This window comes from Patella vulgata, chromosome 3 (genome assembly GCF_932274485.2).
Source record: "Patella vulgata chromosome 3, xgPatVulg1.2, whole genome shotgun sequence".
NCBI classification, from domain to species: Eukaryota; Metazoa; Mollusca; class Gastropoda; family Patellidae; genus Patella; species Patella vulgata.
The window spans coordinates 59,169,189-59,189,647 of NC_065881.2; the positions used below are offsets into that span (position 1 = coordinate 59,169,189).

General features: G+C 33.3%; 1 protein-coding gene across 1 annotated transcript in view; it reads left to right on the forward strand.

The window, feature by feature from the left end:
- LOC126816536 (uncharacterized) overlaps positions 1-20,459 on the forward strand; it is a 56,252-nt gene that overhangs the window by 25,250 nt on the left and 10,543 nt on the right. The window contains exons 3-4 of the mRNA XM_050543173.2: positions 12,619-14,356; positions 19,702-19,788. Coding sequence (XP_050399130.1) covers positions 12,649-14,356; positions 19,702-19,788 — 1,795 coding nt within the window. The 5' untranslated portion in view covers positions 12,619-12,648. The remainder of the gene's footprint in view (positions 1-12,618; positions 14,357-19,701; positions 19,789-20,459) is intronic.

Sequence of the window (20,459 nt, forward strand, 5' to 3'; positions counted from 1 at the left end):
CAGGGGCTATAACCCATGAAGTTGCGCTTTGATACAGTACATGCAATTATTGAAAAGAACAAAGATCTTTGGGATATAAACCTATATTTCAAGTTTTGTGCTTGGCGGGAAATACATTGCAAGGTATTATAATGTTGTAGCAGTAAATATATGTTTCTGGGTAGTTTATAAACATTTTCCAGTCAATGGTTGGTTATGTATCTAGGCTTTCGACAGTTAATGAATGAAATATATCTTTAAACAAGTGCTATGGTTAAAATAAATTGAATGAATATGATTTTTGTTAGTTATATTCTTTATCAAGCAGAAGACAAGTTGAAGTAGAGGCCATACATTAGTTAGATAATTATATTGGATATTATTATACTCGTAAATCTTGATCTTGATAAACTTGGAAGTATATTAAGATTTTTTATTGTCCAATTTTACATTAACTTGTAATAAAATGAGTCCAATAAAATTGTCTATGATAAATCAATTTATTTATGCTCAATATAAAGCAAGCTATCTGTAATGATTTCAATCAATATTGTCTATAAAACCATGTGTTTGTTAATATCAAAGTTGACTGGGTGGTTATATAACTGTCAATAGTTATCAAAAGGTAAATTGGTCTGTATTTTATGTAGTGCTATTATTGCATAATAATAAACAATAGATTGCTTCGGAGTATTAGTCATGAAATACCCTTTTTAAGGCATTTTTATACGCCCACATTGAAATGGGCTTATGGACGCTCTAGAAGCCAAAGTTAATATCCAATTGACTTTAAATTTATACAAAGTATTTAAGGTCATGAGACAAAATCTATTGATTTTCAATGATTTCTGATAATTACTGCTTGAGTTATAGCCCTTGAAGGCCTTGATCACCCTAAAACCTTTGGATGCTCTGGAGGCTAAAGTTAATATCCGATTGACTTTAGATTTATACACAGTGTTTAAGGTCATGACGCGAAGAAGCTTTTTGATTTTCAGCGATTTCGGATAATTACTGCCAGAATTACGGCCCTTGATCACTTCAAAAATCTTGTGAATGCTCTAGAGGCTAAAGCTAATATCAGATTCACTTTAAATTTATACGCAGTGTTTGAGGTCATGAGATGAAGAATCCTATTGATTTTCAATAATTTCCAATAATTACTGCCAAAGTTATGGACCTTGATCACTTTGAAAAATCTTGTGACGCTATAGAGGCTAAAGTTATCATCCGATTGACTTTAGGTTGATTTACTGATAATTACTTAATGAGTTGTTACTCTTAATCAGATTTTAGTGTATTATAAATGTTTCTTTACCAAAAAAAGAAAAAAAAGCGACAACTCTTGTTGACTGCTTGGACGATTTAGCTGCTGTGGGTGTATGTTTCGTAGCCTGGCAACCTATCTTTAACAGGCTAACAGTTCTTGCCTTGATTCATCATAGTTGCCAGTTTCAACTAATTGTTGCAATTTAAATTCCTTAGATTTAAGTATTCCAAAGAATTTAACTTTAAAAACACCAAAAATAGTTGGACTCGGCATCAGATAAAAAAAATATTAAATCACAGTACATTATTTTGACTATTATTGCATATTTTTCAAACACTTGAAAATATTTTCATCCATTAATGTGGATATTTTCGGGTCGTCCTGTTGAAGAAATGGTTATCCCCATTCAATTTATATATATATATATGTTAATTGACTATTTTGGGGGGTTGGATGGCCGAATGTTTAGCATGTGCGTGCTGTATCATACGGTCTGTCATTGAGGAGCAGAACAGTAGGACGTTAAACCCCATTTCATTGTCATTTCATTTCCTTTTTCCTCCCACTGCTAAAGACCCCTACGCGCAAGCGAATTACTGAAATAAAATTGAACCATGTGTTAGTCCCGAAATGACCTAGTTTGTGTCGAGTGAGCGTTAAACCAGATTTCTCTCTCTCTCTTTCATTGATTATTTGGGTAATCAATACCCAAGTAATGTCATTGCATTGTTTTTTTTGTTTAGGCCAAAGTTTGAGAGTATTTTTATTTTAAAATGGCATATAGCATCTATTAAGAACAAGAAATATTGTAAATGCGTGGGTTTGGTATATATTCCACACAATTGTTTTAGAATTCATACAATTTTTATGGAGCTAACAAGTGTTTTAGAACAAGTGTAAGAGTTGTTATATCATATGGTCGTTTAGGGTGATGATTTTCCTATTGTTTGTATTTTCCCACATTGAAATGTGATCCACATTGTCATCACTCGTGTCTGCAGTTCTTTGTGGATGCTCTAGAGTCTAATTTATAACCTGTTTGACTTGAAATTAATTCACTGTGATTATTTTCATGAGGCCAGGAAACTGAGTGGTTTTCCAATAATTATTTCCAGGGTTATTGTCCTTGACCTCTTGTGGATAAAATTATCTTTTGTGTGCCTTTATATTTATACACACTGTTTATGTTCATGAGGTGAAGAAGCCTAAAATCATTGTCCTTGATCACTTTTAAAAATCCCCTGGACCCTTTATCTAAAGTTGTTTTCTGATGGATTTGAAATTGATACAGAGTGTTTATGTTCATGAGATTAGTAAACATGATGGCTAATCGGTGAATCTCTGTTTTCCATTTCTAGGAAGCATTTTTGTGTTTTTCTAAGCTAGCTAATAATTTCTGTTTTTAGCTAATGTGATTTTATTTCATCTTTTACATTTTTTCCTCCCTACATTAAATTGGATAATCTTCTTTTTGTGTAATTGGATGAATATCATACATATATAAAAGATTTTGATTATTGGTATAGTGGCAGATGTAATTCCTGATAAATGTTATTACTGTACCGTCATATTGAACTTATTCTCTATGACAAGAACCATTGTAGACTGACATGTCTTACAGAGGCGTAGCTGGGAAATATATATGGGGGGGGGGTCCGTAAATGAAATTATATAAAATGTTGACAATCTGTGATGTAGCGCGATAGAGAGAGTGTGGGAGGGGTGGGGGCCACCCCCATAAAAAAAAATTATTTTAAAGCTTCAGTCTTCTGTAAACACTGTTTTGGCATATTTTACGGCTTTAAACTAAAACATCACACCAATACGATGTTTATCATGTTTAAGTCAGGGGGTGCTGTATTCATATTTTTATACGCCCACATTTTCATGTGGATGTATATTGTCGTTGCCCCTGTCTGTCCGTCCGTCCACAATTGTTTGTGAACAGTCTACAGGTCACAATTTTTATCCGATTTCAACGAAACTTGAAACATAGGTTTATCACCCTAAGATCTCTGTTCCTTTAGATATTGGTATGTATCGGACTGTAACTTCATGGATTATGGCCCCTGATTGTACAAAAAATCATGTTTTTAGCTTGTGAACACTGTAGAGGTCACAATTTTTATCCGATTTGGTTTAAACTTGAAACGTATGCTTATAACCCAAAGATCTCGGTTCCTTTCGAGATTCGCGCATATCCGAATGTAACTTCCTGAATTATGGCCCCTGATTGTACAAAAATTCATGTTTTTAGCATGTGGACTGTATAGAGGTCATAATTTTTATCCGATTTAAAAAAACGTATTATTATATCAGTTACACCCTAAGGACAACTGAGTTCAAATTTCGTGAAAATCGGGCCAAAACTAACAGACAAAATGGCCGCCCTTCGTTCTCAAATAACGTAAAAATATGGTATATCAAGGTTGTGAACCCTATAGAGGTCACAATTTTTATCCGATTTTGTTGAAACTTGAAATGTAAGTTGATAATCCAAAGATCTCGGTTCCTGTCGATATTCGCGCATATCGGGCCTTAACTTCCTGAATTATAGCCCCTGATTGTACGAAAAATCGCGTTTTTAGAGGTGTAAAAATATGGTATATTAAGGTTGTGGACACTATAGAGGTCACAATTTTTATCCGATTTTGTTGAAACTTTATAACCCAAAGATCTCTGTTCCTTTCGATATTTGCGCATATCCGACCGTAACTTCCTGAATTATGGCACCTGATTGTACGAAAAATCGCGTTTTTAGCTTGTGGACCCTTTAGAGGTCATAATGTTTATAAAAATATGGTATATTAAGGTTGTGGACACTATAGAGGTCACAATTTTTATCCGATTTTGTTGAAACTTTATAACCCAAAGATCTCTGTTCCTTTCGATATTTGCGCATATCCGACCGTAACTTCCTGAATTATGGCACCTGATTGTACGAAAAATCGCGTTTTTAGCTTGTGGACCCTTTAGAGGTCATAATGTTTATTCGATTTAAAAAATCGTATTATTATATCACTGTTACATCCTAAGGATGGCTGAGTTCGAATTTTGTGAAAATCGGCCCAAAACTGACAGACAAAATGGCCGCCCCTCGTTCTCAAATAGCATAAAAATATGGTATATCAAGGTTGTGGACCCTATAGAGGTCACAATTTTTATCCGATTTTGTTAAATCTTGAAATGTAAGTTTATAACCCAAAGATCTCGTGTTCCTTTCGATATTTGGGCATATCGAATTGTAATTTCCTGAATTATGGCCCTTGATTGTAGGAAAAATCACTTTCTTTTTAGCTTGTTCTCTATCCATCTCTCGAAAATGTGGGCGTATCCTGCCTGGCAGCCGCTGGTTTTCATGACTTTTACATATTGAATGTTACGCTTGAGTTATGAACAACACGACAAAGTGAGTTTAGTAGAGCATTTTTTATGAGGAGGATCCAAATGAAACAAAACTTGATCACATAACTTTAGTTTATGAGGATAACATGAAATGGATGGAAATTTGTGCACAACATTTATCTTGTGTTGTAAGATAAAACAATCATTTGTATATGAAAACATTTCATCTGTTTTGAGCCATTGCATTAAAAAGGCCCCCCCCCCCCCTTAAAGTCAAAATTTTGAATGCTCGGCAAGTTTTTAATGCATATATCTCAAAGTCTAAATAAAAATTAATTCTTTCGTTTGTTTCATCTTTATGGTTCTTATTTTTTATGATTTTTAAGATGGTAGACAGATGTTTTAATAACAGAGGTTATGGCCAAAGGGTTTAAATAAACTGGTGCTAATAGGAGCTACCTGGTTAGGGTTATGGTCAGGGTTAGGATTAATAGAAGATATATTCAGAGCTATTGATAAAACTTGAAGACTTTTAATGTAATGATGCATCATTTGAATTTTTGGCTAAAATATAAAATTTGTCACAGCTTAATCCACGTTAATATCATCCTCGGTATCCCCAGTGTACTCATTCCGTTCTACTCCACTATACCCTGGGTTAATCCATAGGGATTCCACGATTTCAAATTATCAGCCCTGGCCTTGATTGTAGCTATAGTCTACGAACCAATCAAAAAAAAGTTTACAAACCTGTCGTTTCGCCTTCGTTTTTGTAAGGGTAGATAACCATGTTCATGTCCATTTACTGAATGATTTATGTAAGTAATGTATACATTTCTAATTAATTTATATCTAATTGTATTATCAAAATCTGTAGTATGTTTCGCTGATTTCAAATATGTGTAGCATCTATATGTTTGACTTTTGTATTATTACTATTCGTTCTTTGTCTGAAATGTTTCATTCTGTTATGTTTATTATTATTGAACTTATACTTGGCAATTTGATTCACAATAACTTGTCTACGATATCAGGTGGACATAAAACTCTGCGAACGAACTAACGAAAGAACGATTCTCAATAAAACTCTTGAACCTTCATTTATATAATATTATATAATTTGTTGTTAATAAATGTGCATTTAGAATAATTTTGACTTCTCTCCTAACCTTGTGTATTGAGAGTTACTTTCCTTTGCCATCTTCCTTTGCAATTAACGATTTATGGGATTGATCGATAAAAATAGCACAACCATCAAGGGCAGATAACTTGAAAACGTGTCTCCCACATAGATTAAGCCAGGGGTTAGTGGAGTAGAACGGAATTGAAACCACTGGGGATACCAAGGATGCGTTAATATGTACTCAGACTGATTACTTAGCATTTAATTAAGAAAACAAAATAGCAATGCTTGATATTCTCACAGCTCAAACTCAATTGAATTTCAAACAGGCGTAACATTTCTGTTCACCCACAACAAAATGGCTTATTTATATACATAGTGAGCAACATATATATGAAATTTCAATTCAACATGAGTGAAGATGACAGAATATTTCTAATTCTGACAATCTGCCAATTATTAACACAGTCATTTTCTGGTTTTGAAAGGCAATAACAAAATGTAATGTTTAATCTAATTAAACCGCTTTTAATTTGATTAGAGAAACAATAAACACCTTTATTGAAATATATTTATAATTGGTATCTTTTAATGAATTTATATCTTCACTGCAGGTCATTTACAGAAGACCTATATTTTTTGCCCCCTGTCTTTCGAAGAAAGCATGTGACTATTAAAATGTGTCTGTCTGTCTGTCCGTCACACTTTTGGGGACACAATAACTCTTCTTCTAATTGAGCTAGAATGTTCAAACTAGGTGTAGGTGTTAAATAGGTGAATGCCTTGATACGGTTCGAAGATGAGCATTTTCTGCTTAGGGTGAGCAGAGATAATCAATTTGATTGGGTGATGTTTTGGGACTTTAGTTCTAATTAAGTGAGAGTGATGAAACTTGGTGTATACATGTAGTTTCATTACATCAGTACCATGATTAAGTTCAATATTGAGCATTTTCTGCTTAGGCTAAGTAGTGATAAGCAGTTTGATTGGTTAAGACTTTGGAACATAACAACTCTACTTTTAATTGAGGTAGAATGTTTAAACTTGATGTAAATGTTCATTAGGTGAATGTCTTGACTGAGTTCAATGATTAACATTTCCCACTAAAGCAAAGCAGAGCTAAGCAATTTCATTGGTCGATGCTTTGGGACAAGATAACTTTGATTCTAACTGATGGAGAGTTATGAAACTTAGTGTGTAGTTTCACTAGTACTTTTGAAAAAGATAAATGTGCAATTAATCAATGTGTTTCATCTGTTTATTTTGGGATTTCGGTGGGGGAAATCAGCCTCACTGTTGGCTTATAATTCAGTAATTGGCCCCGAATTACTATTATTATTATATAGGTCTTGGCATTGGTTATTTGATTTGGTTTTTATACGCCCATATTGAAATATGTTCGTAAATTGTCGTAACCCCCATCCGACTGACTTAATATCCGATTGACTTTAAATTTATACAAAGCCTATTGATTTTCATCTATTTCTGATAATTTCTGCCCGTGTTATTGCTCTTGACCTCTTTGAAAAATCTTGTAGTAGCTCTAGAGGATACAGTGTTTAAGGTCATGAGATGAAGAATCCTATTGATTTTCAACTATTTCTGATGATTTCTGCCAGAGTTATTGTCCTTGACCTCTTTGAAAAATCTTGTAGCTCTAGAGGCTACAGTTAATATCCGATTAACTTTAAATTTATACAGTGTTAGGTCATGAGACTCAGAATCCTATTTATTTTCAAAAATTTCCGACAATTATTGCCAGAACTATGGCCCTTGATCCCTTTGGAAAAATCTTGTGGACACTCTAGAGGCTAAAGTTAATATAAATTGTTTAAGATCATGAGACAAATATCAAAATAAATTCTAATGATTTCTGATGATTACTAAACAGGTTATTACTCATAATCAGATTTTCATGTGTTGTAAATGTTCTCATTACTGACAATAGAAAAAATATGCGACAACCCTTGTTGACTACCCGGACAACTTAACTGTTGTGGTCGTATGTTTTGTTTCCTGGCAACCCATGTTTGTTGGAAAATATGATATTTAAGGATATGTAACATGAGATACAATGTATATACCGAGTACAGGCACCACTTTCATAGATATACTTTATTCTTGTAATTCTGAATGTAAAAGATCTCTTTAACAGTTGGAAATCGAAATAAGAGGAGGCTGTAGCACCGTTGTCTAGACAAAATTTCCCTCATAGCACATTGCATGGCATACACCCGTCTTCATTAGACCAGCTCGTGCAGAACAGTAGGACTTTAAATCCCATTTTGTGTCGTTTTAAATTTGCAAATCATATTATATAGCAAAAACATGTGAATGGTTGTGGGTGTCATTCTTTTGGTATGCTGCTGCCAAATTATCTACTTTTATGTCTTGTCTTCCCAAAATTTGGGTGGTTGGCATTTGGCAACATCATTGGCCATCTTATAAGAAGAAACTCTATATCCCCTTTTACCGAACCCTTGTGGGCAGTATATATACGTTGCCATGCAACTATATGTTTGGAAATCATGTCAGTGGACCAGGTTTAAGGCTACTCTTTTTCTGCACTGGAAACACCATTCTAATCTAAATGTGCATAAAAAGAATTTAATTGGGGTATTTACCGGTAGTTACCTTGAATACCCCAGTAAGAAGATATCATTTAGAAGAAGAATATTTAAGTATAATTACAACATGGTGTCAAGTTAGATAAACAAGCGAAAAGTGGGCTATTGAACTGGTGCCAAAATGTCGGATAATCAGGCATAATGAAATCAGAATAATAGCAAGAGGAACGGATGATTCATGAGATATTAAAGATCTGTCATGTGATTAGTTCTAAACTGCCTCTTGTTGAAGATATAATGCTGCTACTTGACTCTAGCACCAGTTGGTGATCATATAACATGTGGTTTAGACTAGATATATGTTGTCCTACTTGATTCTGGCAATGTATGTATTCCATCATTTTATAGCCCATTAGAGGCAGGCTTTGCTACTTCCTCTTGGTAATAATGGACATTAAAGAATTTCTCAATTTTTGGATGTGAATCAATAATTTTGTGAATGCATTTATTTCTTAAACATTTGGTTCTTTGTAGGTACCTTTTATGTGAGCTAATTGGTATGTTTGGATACATTATATTATATCTAGAATCTTTTATGTATTGGAAATTCATGGGAAGAATTAGCAGACTGATTGTCATTTAGATGCCTGTGTTAATTATTTATATTAGAATCTATATATGAGCTGTCAGTTTAAACGTACATTATGCAAGAGGTAAATCTTCCTATTGCAGGTCTTTCTTTAGGCCTGAAATGTTATATAAACTATTAATTAGACATTAATTAACAGGATAAGACCATAATCAACACTCGATGGCATCGGATACTCGAGATTATAACTAGATTTAAACGGTTACCACCATGCACACATCTTGTCAAAACTACAAACAATGATAACTTGGCTGAGAATGAAGTAAATTTAATGAAATTTTCAAAATTTTCATTTTACATTATCTATTATTGAATTATTATAGCAAGAATGACCAACTCTTTATTAAACTTTTAACTAATGTATCTTTAAACAAAGATAAAAGTGCTGATAGCTAGGTTTACAGTATTAATGAAAGATGTGCAATAATTAGAGATTAACATCATATTCATAGTTATGGTTGAATTCATACCCAGACAAATCTGATAATAATCCTTTAGATGCATTTAGTAACTGGATAGAGCAATAAACTATCACACATATTTAGGAAGAACAATTACTAATTTATTTTGACACCGCTTCCAAGAGTTTTCAGTACAGTAGCAGATTTGTAGGGCAATAACAACAAATCAGTTCTACTAAACACCAGTGCGTTAAGATCGCTACATTGCTCTTGATGGCATCTAAAATCTTGTTAAAAGCTTCTATTGCAAAAGTTATCAGGCGCTCTATGTAGATTAGAAATATCTAATTTCAACTATTCGATAGATTTATGATTAAAGATGCATTTTATGGGAGCTACATCTACCAATTGCACAGGTTTTTTTTGGCTTCAAATGTTATATAAATTATTATTTAAACATTTATTAACATGATCAACTCTCTGGGCCATTGGATGGCTCCAATTTTAAGTAGATTAGAACACTGCAGCCATTTAAGAGTTTATCAATAAAATAAATAATCAAGACTCAGTCTTATTATTGCTACAATAATAAACAATAAGTAAATTTTTGTCACATTTTCTAACTCAAACCTTTGCACAGAATTAAGTAATTTGACTGAGATTTTGAATATACTCATTTTTCATTTTCTATTTTTGAACTATTATATACGAAAGCCCAGAAGGCTCATTCCAAATTCCAAATTCCAAATTCCAGATAAATACCCGTTCCAAATTACTAGATTCCAAATTCCAGATTCCAAATTCCAGATTCCAAATTCCAAATTCCAGATTCCAAATTCCAGATTCCAAATTCCAAATCTGATCAGACCAATCGGATCAGGTTTTTGCTTTTGACTAATCAGTTAGAGAGAGAGAAACGGGGTTTAACGTCCACCCGACACTAACTAGGTCATTTCGGGACTAACATATGGTTTTAATTCTATTTCAATAATTCGCTTGCACGTAGGGGTCTTTAGCAGTGGGAGGAAACCGGAGGACCCGGAGAAAACCAACCTCATGATACAGCACGCACGTGCTAACCATTCGGCCATCCAAACCCCCTCCCCCCTCCCCCCCCCCCCCCCCAATCAGTTAGAGTATAATAACAATATTCCAGTTTGGGTTTGCTTCGGCAGATGTGAACAGTTTGGGGCAAAGTTCCTCTGCAGTGAGCTACTCTGCTACTCGGTATCCTAGGACTGGCATTTTTTTTTTTTTTTTGCTACAGCAGCAAATTTGGAATCTGGAATTTGGAATTTGGAATGAGCCTTCTGGGCTTTCGTAATTATAGCTTAGTGCTCAGGAATGACCAAGCTCAGGAATGACCAACTCTTATCTAAATCTTACATAACGTATCTTTTAGCATTCATATTGAATATTCAGCAGCTCAATGTATAAAAATTTATGTTGTTTAAATTGCAACAACAGGATTTAATTCTGATATTTGATTAGTCTTGGACAATAAAACTTCTGCTTATCATATATGATTACTTGACTGGCAACCAATCTTTTAGATCAGAATATAATATTTTTAGGGGGAGGGGGGGGATAACAAATATTTGCACAAATAACATCCAAATGCTCTACCTAAGTTGGCAGTTAAAATGTTTACATGGTAGAATGGAGTACATCTGCCATGGGCTATATTGAAAAGCTTCTTAATGTAAGATAGTAGATGCTGCATATTTTGTTTGACATTGTAAAAGTCACTATACGGTTTGTGTGGAAACTGCTTGATTGGAACTGGTGGACTTAAAAACATTTGTTTGGAAATATTTATTCTTGTTAGATGTTTAAAAGCTGATCACATCAAAGTAACAGCTGTACTGTGTTGTTGTAGATAACAAGTTTTCAATTTAAAGTATACATAAATATATAATCAACATCAAAGAGTTAAAGCCTGTCTCTTAAAGCTGAAACAGTGTAGAACTTCGATTAATTAAGACTCCAATCTTGACTTTTAATTTAGAATGAAACACTGAAAATAATGTTATGTATTTTCATAAAAAACAGGCATTATTTTATTAAAGTGTGTCTTTCTTGCATTTGTTGCAACATTTTCATTTTTTGACAGTTTTAAGAATTTTACACCAACATCTAATTTGGAGATATATTGTCATATCTGTTGTTTTGTTGTCGGTCCAAAAATTAAAACTTATAAACACAATGCGATACACTATGGAGCTTCGAGATAGATTTTTAAAATTTAGTGGGATAGTAGCAATTCCAGATATTTAATCTTTGACTTTTACGATATAATATGATTTTACTACTGGTATATCCTGTGTTCAGTATTCTGCTTATGTAAACAAGCCTGTGATTTGTAAGTGAATCCTGTTGTACATGTAAATTTTAGTCAATATACAGTCAATAGTAACCTCGATTATATTGATAATAAAATATAGAATAAATTCTGTATCAATACAACATTAATAATAAACCCCTTTTATATATACATATACACATTCCATTCCTTTTATGGTGATTGGTAAAATGAGCTATTTATTGCTTTGCATTTGTAGGACTTATAAAACTGAATTTATACCCAAGACAAAGTAATTCTAATTCTGTCAAACATTTGGCCTAGCATGTAATAAAAAATTATTTTATGTCACTGCTCTATTTTATGTTAGAATGTGTGTATAATTTCTTTAAAAAATAGGCAGTGAATACATAATACATGACGATACATTAAAATTAGGGAGAAACTGTTAGCTTTGCATGCTTGAATAGTGATTAGAATTAGATACTTGTGTACACATCACCAGAATACCTGTTTGACGGTCAATATTACATGCTAGAGATAGTATGTGAAACCGTTAAGACAAATCATGATAAAACTGTGTGGTGCTGTAAATAATCACCATTGACAGTTCCATTTCCTGAAATTTAACATCAACAATTTTTATCTTGTCATTCATTAAGTGAGATCCAGATAAAAAGTTGAAATGACCACTTTACTTGAGGGCAATAATGACCCTTGGAGGTTCCATGTAGTTCACTTACATTGAAGCTTATTTAGAACAGGAAGCTGATAAAATGTATTCAGAAATTTTTATGGAATTTTTTTATTTGATATCTTTTTTGTTCATTTATGATATTTATTGTACATGTAACTTCTATTTTCAGTAAAATGACGTAAAGGTATAAAACTGATAAAATGTATTCAGAAATTTTTCTGGAATTTTTTTTTTTTGATATCTTTTTTGTTCATTTATGATATTTATTGTAACTTCTATTTTCAGTAAAATGACGTAAAGGTATAAAACTGAGAGATGTATGATCCAGAGGGCAGTCATGGTGGAAAGGGATCGCATCGTAGGCGTCTGCCTCCAATACATGCTATTGGTAAAATGCAAACGGTGGACATGGATGAACCACCGGATATTCCCATGGAAATATATGGTTATGAAGCAGATGGTGACCTGTCCTACTCATCCGCTCTTGAAACTTTCTTTGATGCAAATGATGCAGAAGAAAGCATTAAACAGCTGCGTAAAGCTTTTCATGTTGTAAATCCTGGTCGTTATGCCTTAAGAAAATCACCTGACACAGGTGGTGGCCATTTTGTCCATTGTCCAAGATCACCATTATTAGGCCGTCATTATGCTGAACTACGTAAATTAATGGAAAATCGTGCTCGTATTGAGTTTGTGCGAGATTGTATGCATAAAGTACGAGCGGCCGCTGCGTATGTGGAGGAATTAGAAGGATTAGTGCATTGTGAATATAGAACAGCTTACGCAATACGTCATGGATGTGCTTCTGAGCCTCCTGTGAGTAAATTATACTGTCTCAATGCCTTATGCGAGGATCTTAGAATACATGTCAACCATTGGAATACAATAAAACAGAAACTGAATTCTAACAAATGGCTACAGATTAATCTTGGCTTCCTTTCTCTCGAGATTGATTACGTGAAAAGAATGTTAACGACTTTATGTGATCGGGCAATTTGGTGGTTAGATAAGTTAATTGTTACTGGCTTTGAAGTTTTTGCCCATTGTGATGTAGAAAAATTAACTCCTGAAGTTTTATGGAATGTTACACGAGGTTTAGAGGAGTTTAACACTATTGCGCAGAGTTTACGCTCTGTTACTGTTGTAGAGGGATCTACGATTCTTCAGTCTCTCTTACCAGCAAAATATTTATTCAATATGTCATGCCTTCATCTTGATCCCTCATTTTCAAATTTTCCCTGTAACCTAAGTCATTCAGTAAAAGGCATTCCATTTTCCAAAGTGCTCACACTTCTGGCAAAAGAACGCTCACGCTACGCGGCGAGTATTACTCATAGGTTTTTCACGGCCAACGATGATTTTATCAAAATACTGCAAATGGGAAATCTTCCAGTTTTTACATGGAATACAGATAACGAAAATAGAAATACAAACTCAAATCAGGTTTCTAAAAATGATATCCTTTTCCATGATACATCAGATTACCACACTGCTACAGGTAGTAATACAAGTCTGAGTGCTGCCATTTTGAAAATAGGAACATTAAGAGTTCCTGATCTTTCTCTCTACATGTCTCCGTTGGTGGATTTTTCTCGGAAGGAGCAGGAATTTACAGAAAACTTTTTGCTTGTGGTTTGTAATTCGACAAATTTACTCAGGAAAAATGACTCAACTAAAAAAGTGCGACACAAAGACGGGAAAGATGGTAAAGCAACTTTTAGTCCTGTGGTGGGACGGCCTCCAAGAATTCAAGGTGATATGCCTGTTTTATCCCGCTCTGATTCCAGACGTAAAACAGTCTCATGGGGAGACAATGCTGACTGTTCTGTTCGTAATCAAATTGTTTCAAAATATATGGATATCATGTGGATGTGGTTTGGCCAGAATCTAGATCTTTGTCTGGATGAACCCTCGTGGGAAATCCATAAAAATATGTTGAAGAGTGAATTTGGAAGTATATTAGTATGTAATGATACATTGATAGCAGTTTTACGTCATATGATGGAACACGCCTGTATGAAAGGTAGGTCGTCTATAGCATTTTCGTACATATAGCCTACATATGTTGATCGGTTCCCATATATATCAGTACACACTTAAATTGATATCGTCATAAATAGAAATGTCCGTGTCTGGTCATACCCTTTATAAAACTTACCCTTCAATCTTCAAGCCATATTCAGTCAATTTCTACACAATATTTTTTTTAAAAATAAAGCACTGTTAAAGGGATAGATAACATTTGGAATTGATGGAAAATATTTACCATACGACAGCATTTCTGCATCAGCCACTCTTTCTCTGCAGAAGATTGAATTTTTAAAAAAATATTTCAGAATACTCTTAGCAAAAATATCAAAACACTGAAACAGTAACACCCTTAGTTATTTTTCATTAAATTATATCAAGTTTACATATAAATGATTACATTTTACAGCATAAGATTTTCTACAGAATAACTGTATGTGCAGTGATTTACATTAGATGTAGTGTAAGTCTATGTACATACATGTACCAGATTTTACTATAGAAATAATGTTATTTTATAATTAGTAGTAATTGCTGTAAATGAAATTATAAAGATGAAAGTCGAAGGTCTAAAGGGGAACTAATTATCTTTCATCTTATTTGATAGAATGATGTGTTCATACTGTTAGTGTATTTGATGTGATGATAATTCACAGGCATTTATTTTCTGTTCATTTTCCTTAATACACATTCCTGAAGGAATACAGTGTTGTTAAAAGGTAATTGACAGTGGCTGCCCTTCTTAGATTTATGTCTACTGTTTCCTAGTATGAAGTATACAAATCATTAATCCATTCAAAATTATACCTTAAAGTGGCATTATGAAAGATTAGATAAATAAAGAGCTGGCAGTTCTCACCATAATAGTTACGAAATAGACAATGTAAAGGGAATATGCTGAAGATTTCAGTCAAATTGCTCCACTCTGAACCAAGATATTAGCGATAGAATGTTAGGCCTAGCCTTCGATCATCTATCTAAAGTCGGTGCAATAAAAAACACAGTCTCGATTATCCATTTTCAGATTTAATGAGCGATGAGCAGCAGATTCAAATCCAGTGAAAATCCGACAAACTAGATGGCATCGAGGGTTGATTATGGTCTTTTCATGTTAATATATGTCTAATTAATAGTTTATATAACATTTCAGGCCTAAAGAAAGACCTGCAATAGGCAAATTTAGCTATTGCATAATGTATGTTTAATATAGATATTTAATCTATACATACATAAACTACTGGATGATTAGCATTTTCTCAAGGTTAAGCAACAATCTGAATACAATAATTGAGTCCAAGAATGTCCAAACCTGGTGTAGATGTTCAATGCATTTATATTGTAAATGTCAATGATATCTGTTTTCTGCTTTGAACACCCTAATTCTTCTACTAATTAAAACTTAGTGTATAGTATCATTACATCAGTATCTTGCTTAAATTCCATAATGATCATAGTTAGCTTCTACATGTAGGTTATACAGAGTGACAAACAAAGGGGGGGGTTGGGTGGCCGAATAGTTAGCACATGTGATCTGTATCATAAGATCTGTCATTGAGTCAACTGGCGGGGTTTCGATTACCCGGTTGTACATGACAAGGAGTAGGGTTGCCTTTCCAACCTCGTGGGTTTTCTCTGGGTAATCCGGTTTCCTCCCACTGCTAGACCCCTATGCGCAAGCGATTTATTGAAATAAAAATTGAACCATACATATATGTTAGTCCCAAAATAACCTTGTTTGTGTCGAGTGGACGTTAAACTCTCTCTCCCTCCCTCTCTCTCTCACTTTATAAAAAGATAATTGTAAAAGTAACTTATGTGTGTCATCTGTTTATTTTGAGATTTGTGGCACAGAACATAAGCCTCACTCTGTTAATCTCCTTGAAAATCACTAAAAAATGTGTATTTTACTTACATTGTATATACCAGTATTCCAAATTTAAGCACCTGTATCTCATCTATGGATTGGCAGGTGTGACTCAAATTTTACATACAATCTGATTTGAACAACCCCAATATAAAAGTGTATTGAAAAATCAATCCTCTGCGATATCACCTCGGTGGAAGCGGACGTAAAATAACTCATCATCATCATCAATCCTCAAAGTGCTATTGCCTATGTACATCTGTCGGTTGATTATAATTATATCATTTATTATTTCATCATTAAACAAATAAATAACCCAATCAGATTACCAAATATTGTTAGATATTTTAGATCATTGCTTCCATGAATCACTTAAAAGATATATAGAGCCCTGTACATTAATGATTATATACGTCATAAGTGATATTGAATACATGTAAATAATTAATAAAAGCAGCAGTACATGTATATTACATGTAAGTAAATCAGTACCTTATGGTACAGTGCTAGTACATGTACTTCAGCATATGATAATTTAAACATGATGATATATTACTTAATAACATATTTTTTATTCTGTGTTACTAACATCCTCTGATCGTGTAAAAATAATGACAGAATGTAAGTAAAAAAAAAGTACCATCACTAGAGAAACCGGATATCAAGTTTTCAATCATCCTCATTACTGTATCTTATAACGAGAACATACATATGACATTATCTACTAACTAATGAAGACTGAGATATCAATAAAAAATTGTCTGATAATGTTACTGTATTCCAATAATCGAACATGTATTTTGCCATTTACCAAGGTACAAATTAACACAACTAATTCTGTATTGTTAATGACAGGCATAGTGATTAGGTTCATTTGTAACTCTCTCTGTTTAAGTCCAATCAATCATCATGTACATTAAGTAATTTGTATTTCTCTATACATGTAAATTAAAGGTTTACATGGAATTTTTTATTGCAGTATATTTGGACAAAATCAGTTTTAATTGATAACTTTTACAAACTAGACACATATACTAATTCAGACATGGTGTACATGGTGTACATCTAGTTATGGGAGGTTACGAGGATCCCAATCTGACATCAGATTATTCCTTGACATCAGTAATGTTACAGCTTGAAGTCAGTAATGTGAACGTTACAGCTTGAACTCAGTAATGTTATAGCTTGAACTTAATAATGTAATAGCTTGACAGCAAGTCATTTTTAGTTATTCCTGCTGTCAAACTCCAACAGACAAAACAACCTTTTCCCTTTGCAGCACCTTTTCTCTGGAATTCTTTACCCTTAGACATCAAAGAATTAAAAACTCTAGACATATTCAAGTCACATTTGATGACACATCTATTTAACATCAGTAATATTGTGACTTGGCAGTTATGTTACATCCTGACATCAGTAAGGTTATGGCTAGGCAGTTATAATTATATGTTACAGCTTGATATATACTTAATGTTACAATTTACAGCTTGACATCAGTAATGTTATGGCTTGACATCAGTAATGTTGTAGCTTGGCAGTTATATATATTACAGCTTGACATCTGTAATGTTGTGGCTTGGCAGTTATATTACAGTTTGACATCAGTAATGTTACAATTTGACATCTGTAATGTTACAGCTTGACATGTAGTGTTAGGGATGGGGGTGCTGTACTTTGTCATTTCAGGTTAATCTATCTTTTCGAGATCTACACTGATACAACTTTTTAGATTAGTCATTCTTCTTTCTACAAATAGCTAATCTGAAAAGAGCTGGCCGATCTTGCTATAATAGATAGAAGAAAAATTAATGTACTGGGTATTGAAAATTTCAGTCAAATTACTTTATTCTTAGCGAAATAATTTAAATAACATTTGAATTAAAGCCAGATAAAAAACTTGCAATGGGCAAATTTAGCTCTTACATAATGCACCTTTCAACTGAACATTTTTTTTTAGGATCCAAATTGAAATAATTTCTATCAAGTTCTCAAATTAATAATCTTGAGATCCGAGTCTAGATTCTAAGATCTCAAGATCCTGACAAAATTTTGAGATCATGACATAATTCTAGGCATTTCTCTGTATTTCTCAAGGTACAGAATCAGAAGACAGAATGAATCTGTACAGAAACATATTCTATACATCTGTATAAAATTTGATGTATATAATGTATGTAATGTGTAGGTGTACAGACAGCTAATATCATAGGTTCAATATACACTATCTTATATCATCATAAAAACTTCACGTCTACAATCAGTGTTCATCTTGACTGAGATGTTCCTGATGCCCTTTACAGACTAACCATATGTTTCTCTTTTAAATATACAATAAATATAGATATTTCTTTCATGTATGTTTGGTGCCCGTATCTTTTATTTAACACTACATTAATCCCTCAATGTTGAGTTTAGACACAAGATTTAAAATAACAACAGATGGCAGGATGTAAACTAAAAGTTTGAATAGAAAATTGTTAAACATACATATACATGCAATATCTATATAAAAAGGTCGACTTGGTATTTACAATGTAAATGAAACAGTGATTTTAATGTTTTTTGGTTGTATTTTTGTATCTGGATAAGCCAGAAGCATAAGCTTACATGTAGATTGTTCTATCCAGCTGCAGTATGTCATTCAAATATATGCAATTTGTTTTGGCTCACACAATAAAGACGTATGCATGGTGCATGCAGGGATAAATATTCTCTTTATAACTATCTGCGAGTCTTTATCTCCATTGAGTTTTCCATATGTCCTGATAAGTACCAGAAATGTCAGTAGCCATTGCTTCACTAAGCATGTAAGTAGCTTTTAACTTGCAATTTCTCTGCTACCATTAATGGCAAAGAGACCAATGAAACCAGTTGCCCATATTTTGCTACATGTATATTAATGTGGCAATGGTTAATGAGTTGATAAACATTGCTTTGGGAATATGCTTTATCTGGTTCACACTCTTCTCAAAGTAGTCCCTCACCCCCTTTAAAATATTTGTACATGTACATTTTGAGCACCCATCAATTTCATCACAGCTGACACAGCATGAAATATGTTATCAATATTTATATGTCAAACCAGGGTACTAGTATAGATGGTATGCTGAAAGTCATTAGTAAATAATGTAAAGCTAAAATTTAAATTTTGTTTCCACTGAACAAAACAAGTGGGTTCAGTCCTATTAGGTTTCCACTTACAAGTTTCTTGAACCAGTATATTGTCCACCAATTTTCTCCAGATTGAAATTAAGAATGATATATTTTGAGTTTTGCAGTGGAAACAAGATGACTGGATATATTGTTAACGGTACTAAAAGGATATTTTGCTGGTGATTTTATGGATATCTCAAATGTCAAATATTACGATCGGCAAAAAAGTCTTAAGTTTTGTTCAAATTGATTTTGATATTTATTTGATGTGTAATACATTGTTTGTCATTATATTGATATTTTTAATCTGGTTCACTTTTCAGATATATTTCCTGTTGGATCTGTTCAGCCATTGTTAAAAGTTGCCCACAGATTAACAAATTTATCTGCATACTCAGCCTGGGATACAGGTATGTATAAACAATGGCTCAAATATCCATTTTCATGTGAACATATTATGCCATGTATTGGACCATAACTTTGTGGATTCTGGTCACTGATTGTACAAAAAATCACTTTTTTAGCTTGTGCACACTCTAGAGGTCACAATTTTCATCTAATTTTAATGAAACTTGAAATGCATGTTTATAACCAAAAGATCTTAGTTCTTTTCGATATTTGCGCATATCGGATTGTAACTTCCTGAATTATGCCCCCTGGTTGTACGAAAAATCATGTTTTTAGCTTGTGGTCCCTCTAGAGGTCACAATTATTATCCGATTTAAAAACCATTTGACTATATCACCGTTATACCCTAATGACGGTTGAGTTTGAATTTTGTGAAAATCGGACCAAAACTTCAGACAAAATGGCCTCCCCTCGTACGCAAATAGTGTTAAGATATGGTATATCAAGGTTGTGGACCCTCTAAGTGGTCACGATTTTGCTCCAATTTTGATGAAACTTGAAATTCATGTTTATAACCTAAAGATCTTGGTTCTTTTCAATATTCATGCATATCAGATTGTAACTTTCTGAATTATGGCCCTTGATTGTACGAAAAAATCGGGTTTTTAGAGGTCAAAATTTTTGTCCGATTTTTTAAAAAAAAAACAATGTTTGAACATATCACCGTTACACC